This window comes from Cyprinodon variegatus, unplaced genomic scaffold (assembly GCF_000732505.1).
Source record: "Cyprinodon variegatus isolate N-32 unplaced genomic scaffold, C_variegatus-1.0 Scaffold384, whole genome shotgun sequence".
In the NCBI taxonomy this organism is placed as follows: domain Eukaryota; kingdom Metazoa; phylum Chordata; class Actinopteri; order Cyprinodontiformes; family Cyprinodontidae; genus Cyprinodon; species Cyprinodon variegatus.
Genome location: NW_015150837.1, coordinates 513,256 through 527,986, shown reverse-complemented (window position 1 = coordinate 527,986; position 14,731 = coordinate 513,256). Strand labels below are relative to the sequence as shown.

The window sequence follows — 14,731 nt, the reverse complement described above, 5'->3', positions numbered from 1 at the left end:
GAAAAGCACTGTACTTTTCAATGAATATAACTTGAAACTAGTCTTAACTTTAAAGAAATACACTATACATTGCTAATATGGTAAATGACTATTCTAGCTGCAAACGTCTGATTTTTGGTGCAATACTATCTACATAGATGTAGAGAGGCCCATTTCCAGAAACTATCACTCCAGTGTTCTAATGGTACAATGTGTTTGCTCATAGGCTCAGAAGGCTAATTGATGATTAGAAAACCCTTGTGCAATCATATTCACACATCTGAAAACAGCTTAGCTCGTTACAGAAGCTACAAAACGTACCTTCCTTTGAGCAGATTCAGTTTCAGGCTACTGCGGTAGTATTTAATGAAGTTGCCAGTTGGAGACCTGTGAGGCATCTGTTTCTCAAACTAGAGACTCTAATGTACACATCTTCTTGCTCAGTTGTGCAACGCGGCCTCCCACTTCTTTTTCTACTCTGGTTAAAGCCTGTTTGTGCTGTCCTCTGAAGGTAGTACACACCGTTGTAGGAAATCTTCAATGAGTACCTTCACCTATGTAGATATTGCACCAAAAACCAGACATTTGGAGCTAGAATAGTCATTTACCACATTAGCAATGTATATAGTGTATGTCTTTAAAGTTAAAACTAGTTTGAAGTTATCTTCGTTGAAAAGTACTGCTTTTCCTTAAAAAATAAGGACATTTCAATGTGACCCCAAACTTTTGAACAGTAGTGTACATCATGCATATTTTTTGGCTCAACAGCAAATCAAAAAACACTCAAGATCTCTGAATGTGCTGAGAAAATATATATATATAAAAAAAAAAAAAAACACACAGAATTGTTCATTTATATGCAGTTCATTTCCAGTTTGGACTTTCAATGATAGAACCAAACCACTGGAGATTGATTATAATAAAATCTTTAATGGAGGTGATATCATGCAAAAGTAAGGCAAAAAAAAATAATAATAATCTGAAAAACTGTTGTAGGAATGCCTACTAAGAAAGATGATGAGACATTTGAATTAAACAGAAATGCACTCATTGAACACCATCACACCTATTTGATTGGAAAGGGACGAAAAGGCAAAAATACCTGTGCTCAAAAACTCATTTGGTTCACAGACATTAGAGCTAAGATGCAGAAGATAGCCAACATGCCAAAGTTTTGTTAAAGAAACATGGCAAAGCCTTTTTTCGACCCAGTGTCCGGTTTGGAAAAAAAACTGACAAGTAACCATTGGAAGGTGTTCATGAGTTTGTTATTGGAGTGCAATAACGGCTAAAACAAGGTATCAGCCATCTGCTCCGGAAATGCGATAATGCAGATTTATTTTAAACAGAACAAGCACCATTTGAAAATACTGATGTGCCAAAATGATTGCTGGCACTTAATTCCTCCAATCAGTACATTTATAGTCAAAATCCATCCACATGTTTTCCTCAAAAAGCTGTGAAATCTATAGATGTCTAACCTGATAAAATGTTTACTTTTGTCTCAAGAGAAATTTGTAAAAAAAAAAAAATAATAATAATAAATCTTCCGATGTTGGCCTCTTTCTCAAAGTATGTATTAGTTAACTAAAAAAAAAAATGATCCGAAGAATTTTAGATAAATGAGGAAAAAAGAATAAAAATACTGTGAGAAAATGGACATAATCCTCCTCAGGCACTCAGATACATTATGCTTCATCTCACTCTTTAATAAGACTGTACATTTTGTGCATTTTCTTACCAAGTTAAAGTCATACAAGGTACTTAGAGCCTACCTTTTGTGACATAAAAAAAGAAAACAAGGGTATACACCTCACATTTAGAGAGAGAGAGAGGGAAAAAAAAATAAAAGAAATAATGCATCCTATTTGAAACAGCAATGAAAAGAAGTTTAAGGCAAGATGCTGAACACAGAAATCCAAAAGGTGATGATCTTTGTTCAGCCCTGTTTTTTTGTTGGCATTACCAGTTCCATGAGCAATCATCAAGAAGACTAGTGTTTTTATTCCCCCCGATAGTCGACTGTTTCAGGCATCTGTTGCTGACGCTCATGAGAATCCACTACGCCATCTCTGCACCCCCTGAGTCTGCTGGGAGCTGCCGTCTCCTCCTGTCCGCCTTTATGCTGGCAGGCTCAACTTCTTACCTTTCAACACTAGGGGAAGGAAAACAGAGATAGAAGAACATACGGTAATTTAGAAACCATCAGCAAACCTTTCTAGATTTAGAATCCAGTGTTGTTTAAACCGTATAATCTAAAAGCAAAGAGGAAAAAGACAACAAAAGTGAAACTTAAAATCCCTTAGAATGACATTAAAATTGAAAACACAGAAACAAACAGGTGGAAATATCCAACGATAAAAGTGTTTATCGGGAAAGAACGGCTTATAGTGTCAGTACTCGCCATAGGCATGGTTATCATGATTCTGCATGGTTAAAAGGTCCATGTCATTTAAATTGTTGGTTTCATGATCCGGCTTGAAAGCAAAGTTCACCTAGTTCCAATGTGGCTAAGGTCAGAGTTATTCAACAAGCTTAATATAAACATATTTTATATTTTATCTATTCCAAAACCCCTTTAATTGTGTGTTTGGGATAATTACCTTGTCAGAACAACCATCTATGTTTCTTTCATTAATAATAAAAAAAAAAAAAAATAAAAACATTTTTTTTTAAAAACAGCCAAAAATTTCTAGATTTTGTTTCCGGTAAATTTAGAAGGGAATTTGAGTACACATTTACGTATTGAAAAAAAAAACATATACCATTGTGGCGTTATATACTCTATATACTCAACTTTTGAAAACAACTTAATGGTGATACTGGCTTTTGATTTTCCAATTTTCTTCCATTTCTAAATCTTCCAAAGATAAAGACTGATGATACTCTGGTACCAGTCCTGCTGAAAACCCCAATCTAAAAGGGATTACAACCAGGTTCTCCAACTCCAGTCCTTCAAAGCTCATCTCATGCGTTCTGAGATATTTTTAACTCACCTAAATATGAAAAAATGGTGATGAGGAAAATACCAATTTATAAACTAATGCAAAAATGATTTTTAATTCAGGAATTGGAAGTTTTGGTCTTTTGAATAACAGCAAATATAGTCTGGAGAAAAAAAATAAAAATTCCATAAAATTATCTCATTCACCCTCAGATTCAGAATCAGATTCCCGACTTTTCAATATCACCACCAAGCATAGAGTCTGGGCAGTTTTTACTTTCACCTCCTCTAAGCGTTTCTCTCGTCATTGTGACTAAAAAGCTCAATCTTCATCTGGTTTGACTGTAAAGCTATTCTATGAAAGGTATTTATATTGTTCATTTGAGAGACTTTAAATATTAGCCAGTGGGGTCAGCTCTTAGTCCATATTGATGTAAAACAGGCCTCTCTGTGTACAGTGACACTACAAGTTAGAATAGATCTAGCCTTTTGTAGCTCCCAGGTTTTTTCTAAATATTTCAACCAACCATGTGACATACTTTTCAACTTTACCCTTGTGAATCTTATTCTTATCAGTAATGACTTTAATACGTGCATGAAAACTTGTCTCTGGTGTTTCTAGGAACAGGAATGAAAAGGGAAAAATAGACAAGATTAAAAGATTTGCCCAAGTTATACCTGCGCTACCTAGTGGATTAATGTTTTTTCCGCAGTAGACTGATGTCAAAAACCAGATTATCTATCCCAAGAAGGTCTTGAACTGTCCACAGGTAAATACATCTCAGACATATGGAGGGATACTCAAACTCAAAGCATGTAAGTACTGAGCACAACAACTCCTCTGTGAGGGACTGGGGTTATTAAATCGCCAATTTATTGCAATATGACAGGGGCATGACTCAAAGGATAGACAATAGCAGTCTCTTTTAGATAACCAAAACCCCTGATCAACCAAGGCTGCATCTTACAGTGATGTTATTCAGGGAGCAAGCATATAATATTATCCTTCGTAAATGTGTTTCTAGGAAAAGATGTTTCAGAGACTGGCTGTCTGATAAAAAAACAAAAGATTTGATCACCTAATGACTAATTTAAAGTCATTTAATTCATGCACAACCAACAATATAGAATGATATAACTCATTTGATAGGTTAAAAATTTTACATTCCCTTGTTTAAACCAACATGAGTTAAAAAATTAAGCCTAGAACTGGAAAACAGGACCCACCTTTGGTAACATAAAGGTAGAAGAAGTCACAGTAAAGAACAGTCTGGACCACGCCAGCCACAATGGCGATCATGTCGAAGAAGCCCTCAAAATAGTAACGCCAGATCCAGTTGAAGAGATAGAGGGCCCTATAGAGGCCCAGGCAGAACAAGTAATGGGTGGTGATGGTCTCTGCCTCTCCGGTCTTGCTGATCATGAAGAGCTGTGGAAGGATTGCCACAGACTCCAGGTAGATGGAGAATGTCCAAAGGATCTGCAGATGACAAAAAGAGAGTTCAGTTAAAGTTCTTTCCTACAAATAATTATATACAGGTATGCATAACCAGTGTGTTCCTCAAAAAGCAGCTTAAATGAACCTCAAGGGGAGAGAAGTCATGGTTGATGAGAACAGCGAGACCCCCAACAGGAACAACCAGGAACTCCACCCTAAAACTGTCATGGTTCCCATCGTAGGTAGCCCTGAACTTCATGTAGATCAGATAAACTGTGGCATACGAACAGCCGATGTATATCACCTGGTGAGTAGCAGAGATGAGCTCATCAGTGATTGCACACGCAGAAGAATGCAGCCCCGGTGTGACTAGTTAGCGGTTACCTCACCTTCATAGACGTGTTGTACAGGGAGATGAAAGAGGTGAGCAGATCCAGGTAACGTGTGGTAAACACGAGGGCAAAGAGAATTTGGCTCTTCCCAGAGATACCTTAAAAATAAAAAAATTAAAAAGGTCAGAATATACAACATTGATATTCAGTAGGTTCAGTGCTGGAATACAGTCTGAATAACTCAAGAGTCAGGGTTACATGATTGTATCCTGACATCTGCTGGACATGACTTTGAATTATGCAAACAGAAGCAACTTTAGAAGAAAATCCCACCAAAAAGATTTTAATTATATCTAAGAAAAGAGATCAACAGAAGTTTTGGTTTGACTCTAAATAAATAATCTCAATTTAACCAAAAATATTAACATAAATTTGCTTAAGCTCATCACAATGATGTTTTTTTCTTTTCAAGATTTTTAGGAAGAAGACAAGTTATCTTTAAAGTGCTGCACTGCCCTCCTCAGCCTGAAGACTGCAATGGTGTTTTAGTTTAAATTTATGGACCTGATATTTTAGGTTTCTTCTGGAAATAAATACATTTTGGATCCTGAACCAGACTAATCTGACACACCACTAAGTTTAGATTAAAATTTTTATTTCAATGACATGTTTGGAGGTAAAAACTGTCAATAGCGAACAAGAGGCTTAACAGTCAAGCCAAAACATCACATACACAACATAATGAAGCACAGAATGATGGAAAAATATGAATAAAACCTTGAATACCCAACATCATTAAATATTTTATAAAATGTGGTGCTCTTTTAAGATCAGCATTTGTGGAATAAATACAAGGCTCTGTTGTTAATCATCTGAGAGTTACATTATTTTTCTATTTGATTTGTTATTTTCTTAAGTTGATGGTTTAATACTAACAGTAATGCAACAACAAACTGAAGGCACGATTGAGGGTAAAAGACAGAGCTTTAACAAATACAAGTTAGTAATTAAACCCTAAAATAAATGTTTACATTAAAGTCATTTCATGGTAATATTGTTAAATTGAATTATGACTTTCCCCTTCTTCATTTTTGCATTCATCTTTCTCTGTGACCATCAGTTTCTTTAGCCTCATCATGTTTATAAGGGGCAATAGTAAATACTTTTGTAACGTTGCACTTCTATTTGCCAAATAGGAGCGCAACATTGCAATAAACACTATGGCTCAACTATTCACATATCTACAATTGCTGATTGTTGTGCTTTAAGTTATATCAATAGAATATTGACATAACTTATGTTGATATGTCATTGGGTCAATACTCAAAACTGTAATAATGCATCATATTTTAAATGAAATAATTGTATCAGGACATACAATCCAATCATTTTGCAGCATACATCTAAACAAAAATTTTTTTGTTTAAATTGAGAAAAATGAGACAACAGAAAGTCTCACATGTTAAATTGTAAACAAACATTTCATATAGAAAAGTCTGTAACTATTCTGAAAGATATGTCTTTAACTCTTAATAAAAAAAAAAAAATAGCACTTGATATTATTGCAGATGTTAAAAATCATAAAAACTATAAATTTGAAACAAAAAAAACATATTTATTTGCTTGTTTATTTTACATTAAACTACAAATAATAGATTCAGTTTATTGAATTAGATTTCTAAGTACAGTTATAATAAAGTCCTAAAGGATTCAGAGTAGTTCCAATGTTAACAATTTTGCCTCTTTTTTATGACTCTATATAGTCTTTACAAGACATTTACAAAGAAAACAAAACAACAAGAAATGCTTGTGTTGGGTAAATTTAAAAAGAAAGCTCTAGCTCCTTGCTAACTTTTTTTTGTGTTGCTAACTTCCCTAGCTTCTCCTGGAGCGCCACGTCAGAGAGCAGACCAAAAAAATCAATCCCCAAACCTCAAAGCAGGATGTCTGGGGGTGTAGAGCTGGCAAACCCACCTGCTGGAACTTAGGAAGTTTCTATTAAAAAATTATTTTTACTTAACCTAAAAATAATAAATAAATAAACATATTTAAAAAACCAACAGAGACCTAACGGTCCACAGCTCTCAGGAGATCAAACCATTATTGAAACCTCAGCAAATAGCACTGATAATACGTTACAACACCAAACATTGACCGAGCTTTAATATCTGTCTTTAAACGAACAGAAACCAAGGCATTATGTGAGCTGTTTTGTGAAGGTATTTAATTTCAAACAGCAGTCTTTATCTACTAACAGTTAGCTCTCAATTTAGCTTAAATGAATGAGCAGCACCGTTAGCATGTTAGCTAGCTGAGAGAAGCCTGCTGATCAATGCTCAAAAACATACATTTTGGCCTGAAGACACAAATAATATAAGCAGTAACATCATACTGTGATGTATAACGATAATAAAACCCCATGCTCACCGGCACAAGACCTTGTTTTCCATATCTTTAGCAGCAGGATGATGATAGCAGCCAGATGAGAGAGGTCTCCTGTCAGTCTGAAGATGTTCATTGTTGCAGAGCGGAAATACAAGCAAACCCAGCTGCTAAACTAGAGAAGGATGGGCTGTTTATTCCGGCACAGATGGACCCGTCCTGGTACCCTCTAAAGGTTATCCTGGTTACTTGGAGGGGGACACAAATCTGCGGGATCTGAGGGTCGAAAATATGGCGAAGGTGCAGGTCGACGTGGAAGGGGGCGGGCTGATAACGAAAACACCGCCGGTGATTGGGCAAAAACGTGATTGGCGTCACGGATCCCCCCCGCCTAAAGAAATTGAACGGTCCAGAGGAGGGAACTTTGAGGAGAGGGACAACAAGTGAAGGCAAGTATTTATGTACTCGAAAATGATTTTTGCATGATAGTAAATATGGTATATAGAGATTTAACTTTCTTAATTTATTTCAAAGTACCTAAAATTGTATTAAGAAAAAAATCATCTAAACATAATTGTACTAACCTTGCTATTTTGAGTTGACAGTAAACTATAATTAGTAGCAGTATTATAGCATAGTTATTCATCATTAAGTCAGCAATGGAGTGGGGGATTAATGGACAGATCTGTTGCTATAATAAGGACAGTTATAGTGAAGAGAGAGATGAGCAAAATGGTTAAGCTCTCAATTTACCTGTCAGTCTACGATTTTACCCTCACTTATGGACATGATATCTGGAACATGACCCAGATCACAAGCTGCAGGGTGACAGAGCACACCCTTAAGGGCAGGTTCTACTCATGCAGCAGTGTGTCGCAGTGAGATTGTTGCAGGTATGACGCAGATATTTTTTATGTATGCCCAATTTTGAAGCGTGGTCTGCACTATGGTATTCCACGCCAAAACGCAAGAGGGACAATCACAAAGTAGTTGTGGGTCTGGATACTACCGAGGCGGTGAGGAAGTGGAAAAACGCAAGGGGAAAGTTTGTGTGACAATGGAGGGACATGAAAAGGCAAAAAAGAGCGAGATCCACGTGGAAAAAGAAAATGACACAAGGACATACTGGAGGGGCTATGCCTCTCGGCTGGCCTGGGAGCGACCCAGGCTTCCTCAATTAGAGCTGGAAGAGGTATCTGGGTAGTGGGAAGTCTAGGAGTCTCTGCTGCGACTGCTTCCCTCGGTCCCGGAAAAGCAGAAGACGATGAGTACAAGTAAATTAGAATTATTATTCTTTTAAACAAATTATCTAAAACCTCTCCACACAACGCACAAGCATTATAGCATGTTTGAAAATGGAGTGCAACTAGACTGCAGAAGCAGTCAGTAAAATAAAATCCCTCTTCCAGTATGCTATTAAACCTTACAATTTGTGAACTCTGACAGCACTAAATGCTTTTTTCAAAGCAAATTCACATTTTTGCTCATTTTTCCACTCTTTTGAGAACAAGAACGTTTTTGCATAAGGTTATTATTTTGAAGAATAAAAGAAAATTTTCATGTTGTTTTTTTTTTTTTTACAAATAAATATCTAAAGGCTGTGGCATTTATTTACAAGAGCCACCTTTTACTCAAATACACCAGAATAAAATCAAGTGAAATTAATACAACCAAGTGTCTTAGAAGGCACTTATAAATAAAACAGTCTACTGATATATAAAAATATTCTCTGTACAACCATGGACAAGGAAGTTTACTTAAACTGACAAAACAAACAAGGACAGCATTTATCATAAAGGTATGCCAGCAGCTCATAGTAAGTCCTGAAGAGAGTCGAGGTCAACAATACAGAAGAGTCTGACCAAAGGACAACTCCAGGTTAATATTAGATATATTTTATTTATGGATGAGTGAAAAGAGAGATGACATTTTTAAAGAAAGCCATTAAAATGGTTGGCAGTAACAAGCCATGCAGTGGTCACAACAAATATGTGTAAGAAGGTCCTGTGGAACTTACTAGATGCAAAATGAAAAAGTGCATAGAAAACCCTACACAGCAAATCATTTAAACATAAAATGCCCATACTGAAACATGGTAGTATTATTGCCCCATGAAAATGTTTTTCTTTAGCAAGGAAATTAAAGATGTAGAGTTGATAAAAAGGATGAGGAGACAAATACACATAAGTAGAAGACAGTACCCTTGTCAGATGAAATTATTCTTTTGACTTTATTTAAAAATACAAAGAGGTGAAAAACTTTCACTGCAGAGTAATACGAATAAACTATGCTCATCACGAAATATCTTGCTGGAAAATAAAATAATCATGCTGTGAAGATCCTTACCTTTAACAAGGTAGGCTTTTCTCCAAGAAGGCTGCACTGTAAAGGCAACGACTGCTACTGCCCTTTGACAATCTGCAAGAATTTCTTCAAAATATTCCGCCTAGTATGCTGAAAACTATGACATTCTTGATCACTCTTGCACTTTATAAATGGAAATGTTCATTTCACTGATGTAAGCTGCTCACTCACTGTTGAAAATCTGTATGCATCAAGATTTCATTTTGTAAACACTCTATATATACAAGATTACAATAAACTTTGTCTACGTCTAAAATGTGTTAGAATGAACCAGTCAACCCTTATTCAACAGGAAATCTGCACAGTTCTTTAAAAATGCTGTTAACGGACCCTCTCCAAACAATCGGACAGAGCTTGAATGATTTCACATAAAAAAATTGGCAAAATATTCAACCTTTCAACATACAAAGCTTATACATAACAGGCAACAGACCACGTCATTGTGATTGCACCAAATGGTGATTCTGCAAACTATTTTCTTATAAAGATGAATAAATATGCACGGTGCACTTTTAAAAGAAAGTAAGCAAAGAATGTACCGGCTCCTTCCCATCCACATTTATCCAGTGTTTCATATTGGTAATTCCTATAAAGTTTAACAATTACTGTACTTAAAAAAAAAGCTTTTAGGAGTAGGTGTTATTTACTGTACTCAGTAGATATGATGGTAAAAAAAAGATTTGAAAAATAGTTTCTTCTCCCTAATTTGTTTTTTTGCAATCACGTAATTTATAAGTATCTTTATGGTATATTCTAAAATACCAGAATCTCCATATACCTCTGTGTGCTTACATAAGTTCAAACATTAAATCAGATTTTACATGCCAACTCTTACTCAGTACTTAAGTCGCCAGTTTACCAGGTACTTCATTACTTTTACTTGAGTATTTACTTGTATTGAGGGACTTGGGACTTACTTGTACAAGTCCTTACTTGTATTGTATTGTACTTTCAATTTCTACTTGAGTAAAAAATGTGCTACTCTTACTTTAAGATTTTTGTATACTTTTGTATCCACATCTGAAATTCAAATACAATTCTTTGAATTAGTGGTTGTAACATTGGAAAATGACAAACTGAAATTGGGTGTGAATATTTTTTGGTGCTCATTAATGGATCTACAAGTTAACTTAAGATGTCAGCATTCATTTGTTATGTAGAGGAAAATAAGGAAGTTAGCATTGAGGAAGTTCAGTACAATCTTCTTCCCATGTTGTCAGTCATTTATCATCACCTCAGACAGGAAATCATAAGATCACTCACAAGCTGTTAAGCTACCGACATGAAGCCTCTGGTTTGGCTGCCTCTCCTGCTAGTTCATCTGGTCGATACAGGTAAGAAATGGGCACTTTTTGGGTTAACAACATACATACTGATTCACATTTTCAAATTAGTAGCTTGGCAATCCATTAAAAAAAAAACGTTAGTTTGGCAGCAATTCTGCATCTGTTCTGAAAGACTAATCAAAGGCTATTTACTGGTCTATATTCTAGGAAGCACACAAAAATCAGACAGCTGCTTTTCTCCATCGACGAAGGAAATATGGAAAACTGCAGGACAAAAAGCTGTTTTAAGTTGTTGTGTTAAGCCAAAAAAATCACCTGAAAGCCTAAAGTTTGAATGGTTTTTTGTTAAAGAAGGTTCTCACCAGCTTCTTATACGTAATGCAAAGTACAATCGGAATGGAGGCTCTTTAGAAATTAATTCTCTTAATGTCAGCGACACTGGGATCTACCTATGCGCTGCAACAAAAGAAGGAACAGGGGACTGCGACCTGCCATTTGTATGTGAGGGAACAACTCTGATAGTGGAAGGTAAGGGGAGAGTAACTTGGAAAATAAGAAATATCTCACAGTGTTTCTGCTGATATGAATAAGATAAACAAGTTTTTTTTATGTTTCAGCATCGGTCACAGCAATGGTGAAAAAATTTCTTCTGTGGTTCTCATTTACCCTCCTGGCCATCTATTGCGTGTCTATAGTGACACTTATTGTTGTAAGGAAGGTAAATTATGAATATGTGTGAAGTGATCATGCATACAGAGCAAGACAAAAAAGGTTGCAATAAACTTCATTTTTTCTATTTCAGCAAGGCTTTAACCTGAAATTTTGCAAAAGGACATCTAAAACCGAAACGGTAATTTAAGTGTTTCTTTTTTTCTCTATTCTGTGGTGTTAGCTGCTTTCTAACAGGGGTTAAAGCCCTTAAGAGCAAAAAGAGGAAACTGAAATACAGGGGCTGCAAATTCCTGTTCAGACAAGGTGTCACAAACACCATAATAGTAACACTTTCCAAATACTGAATATCTGATTTATTGTTCATTCTGAACAATTTCCAACAGAATAGCTTAAAGAAGAAAACACAGTTCAGAGACGTGGTGCAAGAACTCCACAGCAGGGTGAACCTGAGCAAAAGGAAACCAAGTACAAGAGGAAACAACTCCCAAGTTGAGGTATAATATGTTGCAGCACTTTGGGTTCGCAGTTTCTCAACAAATAGATTGCATTTACTTCTGCTGTTGCATTAAGTAAAGAACAACAACTCTTAATGTCTTTCAGGCAGCAAGTGAGGATGGTATCATAACTACTGACGACATCTATCAAAATGTCTGAGGTTGATCTAAAAACTGCTTCAGGAGGATATCGCAAAGCTATGAAACATGTCTGACTCAAAAGGAATGATGAATAAGTCAGTACACTGGTTCGTTTTTTTGCTCAAGCTTGCCAGTGAAATGAGAGAAACATTTTCTGCACAGTAAGGGTTCTAAGTCAGGGTTCTTAGCGGCTTATCATTGACCATCTTTCTGTGCAGGCCTGTTTACACTTTCTGCTCCGATCAACTAGTCCCTGCAAGTTTGTTTCTGAGTTGTAACTGGGGGAGTTTCTGCATGACAGAAGGTGGACTAAATGTGAAATATTAATATGGATTATTCTTAATAAAATATTAAGTTCTAAAAAGGGCATGCATATCTGATCGCTGGTTTTAAACAGCAACATTAGGAAAACATGAGGAATAGAGTAGAGTATAGCTCCTAAGATGTGATAAGCACTGGTAGGGCCAAGAAGCCTTTTTGTAGAGCAATTTAAAAAAAAATTATTAAAATAAATTTTTTAAAGATTCTTGCTCAAGACTGAATTTCAAGGTATTGATTCAAACACCCAGATTTCTTTTGAAGTCTCTTTTCTTTCTTTATGCTCATTTTGTGAGACTCTGAGTCTTATTACCCACTAAAAAAAAAGAACACCCTGTTGCCAAAAGTATTGGATCATTTGCCTTGAAACTTATTAACACTGTTATTCTCCTCAGCACCTAACTTTAAAACTGACACAATCCTTACATAGACAGAGATTAAGACTAATTGATCACCACAGAGAATATGTCTCTACTGCTCCACATTCTAGTGGTGTTATGTTTTACTCTCTGAGGAGTCCTTTAGAATAAGTTGTCCTAATCTGAAGGACAAATAAAGTTTGGATAACTTCAGTTATTGACTGTACCAACTAACCCTTCTCTAATTCTACCATTTAATAAATTATCATCCTCAATAACTTTAATGTTTTAATATTAGGCTACCACCAACAGTAAACAGCTCAATACCTTTTCAGTTTGGTGTATAATCTATTGTTAAAGATATATTAAGTATTAGGCTGAATAGTTTTTATGTAAATGGTAAAATGTGTTACTTTGTTAGGAAAAGTTACTTTTATCTATAGTGTAACAATCTTTTATCATATCCAGTGGTCATCATCTCAGGCTGGAAGTTAAATACACCAGCCTATAGTGCCATTAAGCATGCTGTGGTGATTAAATCTTCACCGCTGCAGTATGCTAGCAAAATGCTATAAGATTTTTTTAGACAATGGCTGATTTTTTTCTATTTAAGTATCTGTATTGGTTATTTGTTTATTACTTAGGCAACTTGAATTTTATTTTTGCGATATTTAGATGAAAAATACGCCTGAACTAAAAGAACAAACCAGTTTTCTGCAACACATAACAGACTTAGTTTTAAAAGAGTTTTGGAAATTAATTTCTTCGAAAAAGAAAAAATGGCATTTTTGCAACAACAAATATCTTTAAAATTGTTTTAAGAAATTTGGCATAAAGGAATAATTGTTTAATATAAAAGTTTTTAATGCTTGTTATAATTAAAATGTGTCCTAGTCAATGGGGTTTTACAAAAACAATTTATTGTATTAATTTGCTGTGCTTTACAAGCAAAATGACATCAAAGGTGTTATTCGAATTAAAGGATGATCTTTTATTTCCGGGTGGATCATTTAAATAACTGGTCCTCCTAATTGTCAGTCATTCTGGTGATATGTTTACGTAAGGCTGTCCTACATGCTCAACCCATTAGCCACCTTTTTCTGCACATGCACACTTTTAGGCATATATCTGTGGTGAGCTACGGTTTCAGTCAGTCATTGAAGCTCGCCTTTTTCCACCAAAGTTATTTTTCTCGAAAGAGAAAAAGTTTCTATGAAGTAATTTATGAGAAGAAGGGCCTCAGAAGAGGCAGGTATATCCAGGAATGCTTTGCGCGGAAAGAGCTCTCCTCGCAAAGCATTATGGGATTTGAAATCACAGCAGCAACTAGTAACAAAGATGGCGCAGTCACTGCGCGACGGAGGAGTTACGCGACCAAAGGGGAGAAAAAAGCATTGATCATCTGTCCGAACTGTAAGTTAACCTATTCACTATAAATTCCACTATATAGTCCCTTCTGTCTATAGTGATAGAGGGATTTAGCGAGCGGACATTTGGGCACGGTAAACTTGTATGAGCTTAGAGAACAGCAACTTTTAAACAGAGCGTGCACGAGGAGAAACAGGCATGCTCTCGCACACATTGAATAGGCGTTCCCCCTCAGAAACGGGTAAAGGGTTGTGCAATTGCATTTCTTTTTAAGGTGGAAAGGTCAGGTCTAAATTCACAAAAATCCTCCACAATACCTTTAAGAAAAAAAGATGATTCCCTAAAAAACTCTAGAAAAAGTGAGAAATTCTATAAATGAATGCTACAGCAAAGAAATCAACCTAATTTTCAGTCATACCAAAATATCAAGGATTATTATATTGTTTTCCTTTTTTGAGCAGTATATCCTGTATAGTAGGCGCATTCAGCGTCTGCTCTGCCGATAATGCAAGCGTAGAAGAAGAAATGTGCTGTTTACCTGTGCAAAGAAAGAAACAACGAAAGAAAAATGTCTGAGGACTTCAGTGTTGAGGAAGAGCATGAGTTCTTATCCTATACACTACTGTTTTGGCTCTAAAACGTTCTAAATGACTT

The 14,731-nt window shown here is 35.7% G+C and overlaps 2 protein-coding genes across 2 annotated transcripts; one reads left to right on the top strand and one right to left on the bottom strand.

Annotated features, from left to right (window-relative positions):
* Positions 1 to 1,539: 1,539 nt before the first annotated feature.
* LOC107092540 (ER lumen protein-retaining receptor 2) lies at positions 1,540 to 7,388 on the bottom strand. Its single transcript, XM_015387071.1, has 5 exons — positions 7,121 to 7,388; positions 4,751 to 4,851; positions 4,507 to 4,665; positions 4,151 to 4,403; positions 1,540 to 2,134 (listed from the first exon to the last, which is right to left on the bottom strand). Exons 1-5 carry the CDS (start codon positions 7,209 to 7,211, stop codon positions 2,100 to 2,102), a joined length of 639 nt encoding a protein of 212 aa, XP_015242557.1. The 5' UTR covers positions 7,212 to 7,388; the 3' UTR covers positions 1,540 to 2,099.
* Positions 7,389 to 10,641: 3,253 nt separating this feature from the next.
* On the top strand, positions 10,642 to 12,517 carry LOC107092532. Its single transcript, XM_015387057.1, has 6 exons — positions 10,642 to 10,773; positions 10,933 to 11,253; positions 11,343 to 11,443; positions 11,528 to 11,575; positions 11,781 to 11,891; positions 11,998 to 12,517. The coding sequence occupies exons 1-6, from the start codon at positions 10,722 to 10,724 to the stop codon at positions 12,049 to 12,051; spliced, it is 687 nt and encodes a 228-aa protein (XP_015242543.1). The 5' UTR covers positions 10,642 to 10,721; the 3' UTR covers positions 12,052 to 12,517.
* The last annotated feature ends 2,214 nt before the right edge of the window (positions 12,518 to 14,731 follow it).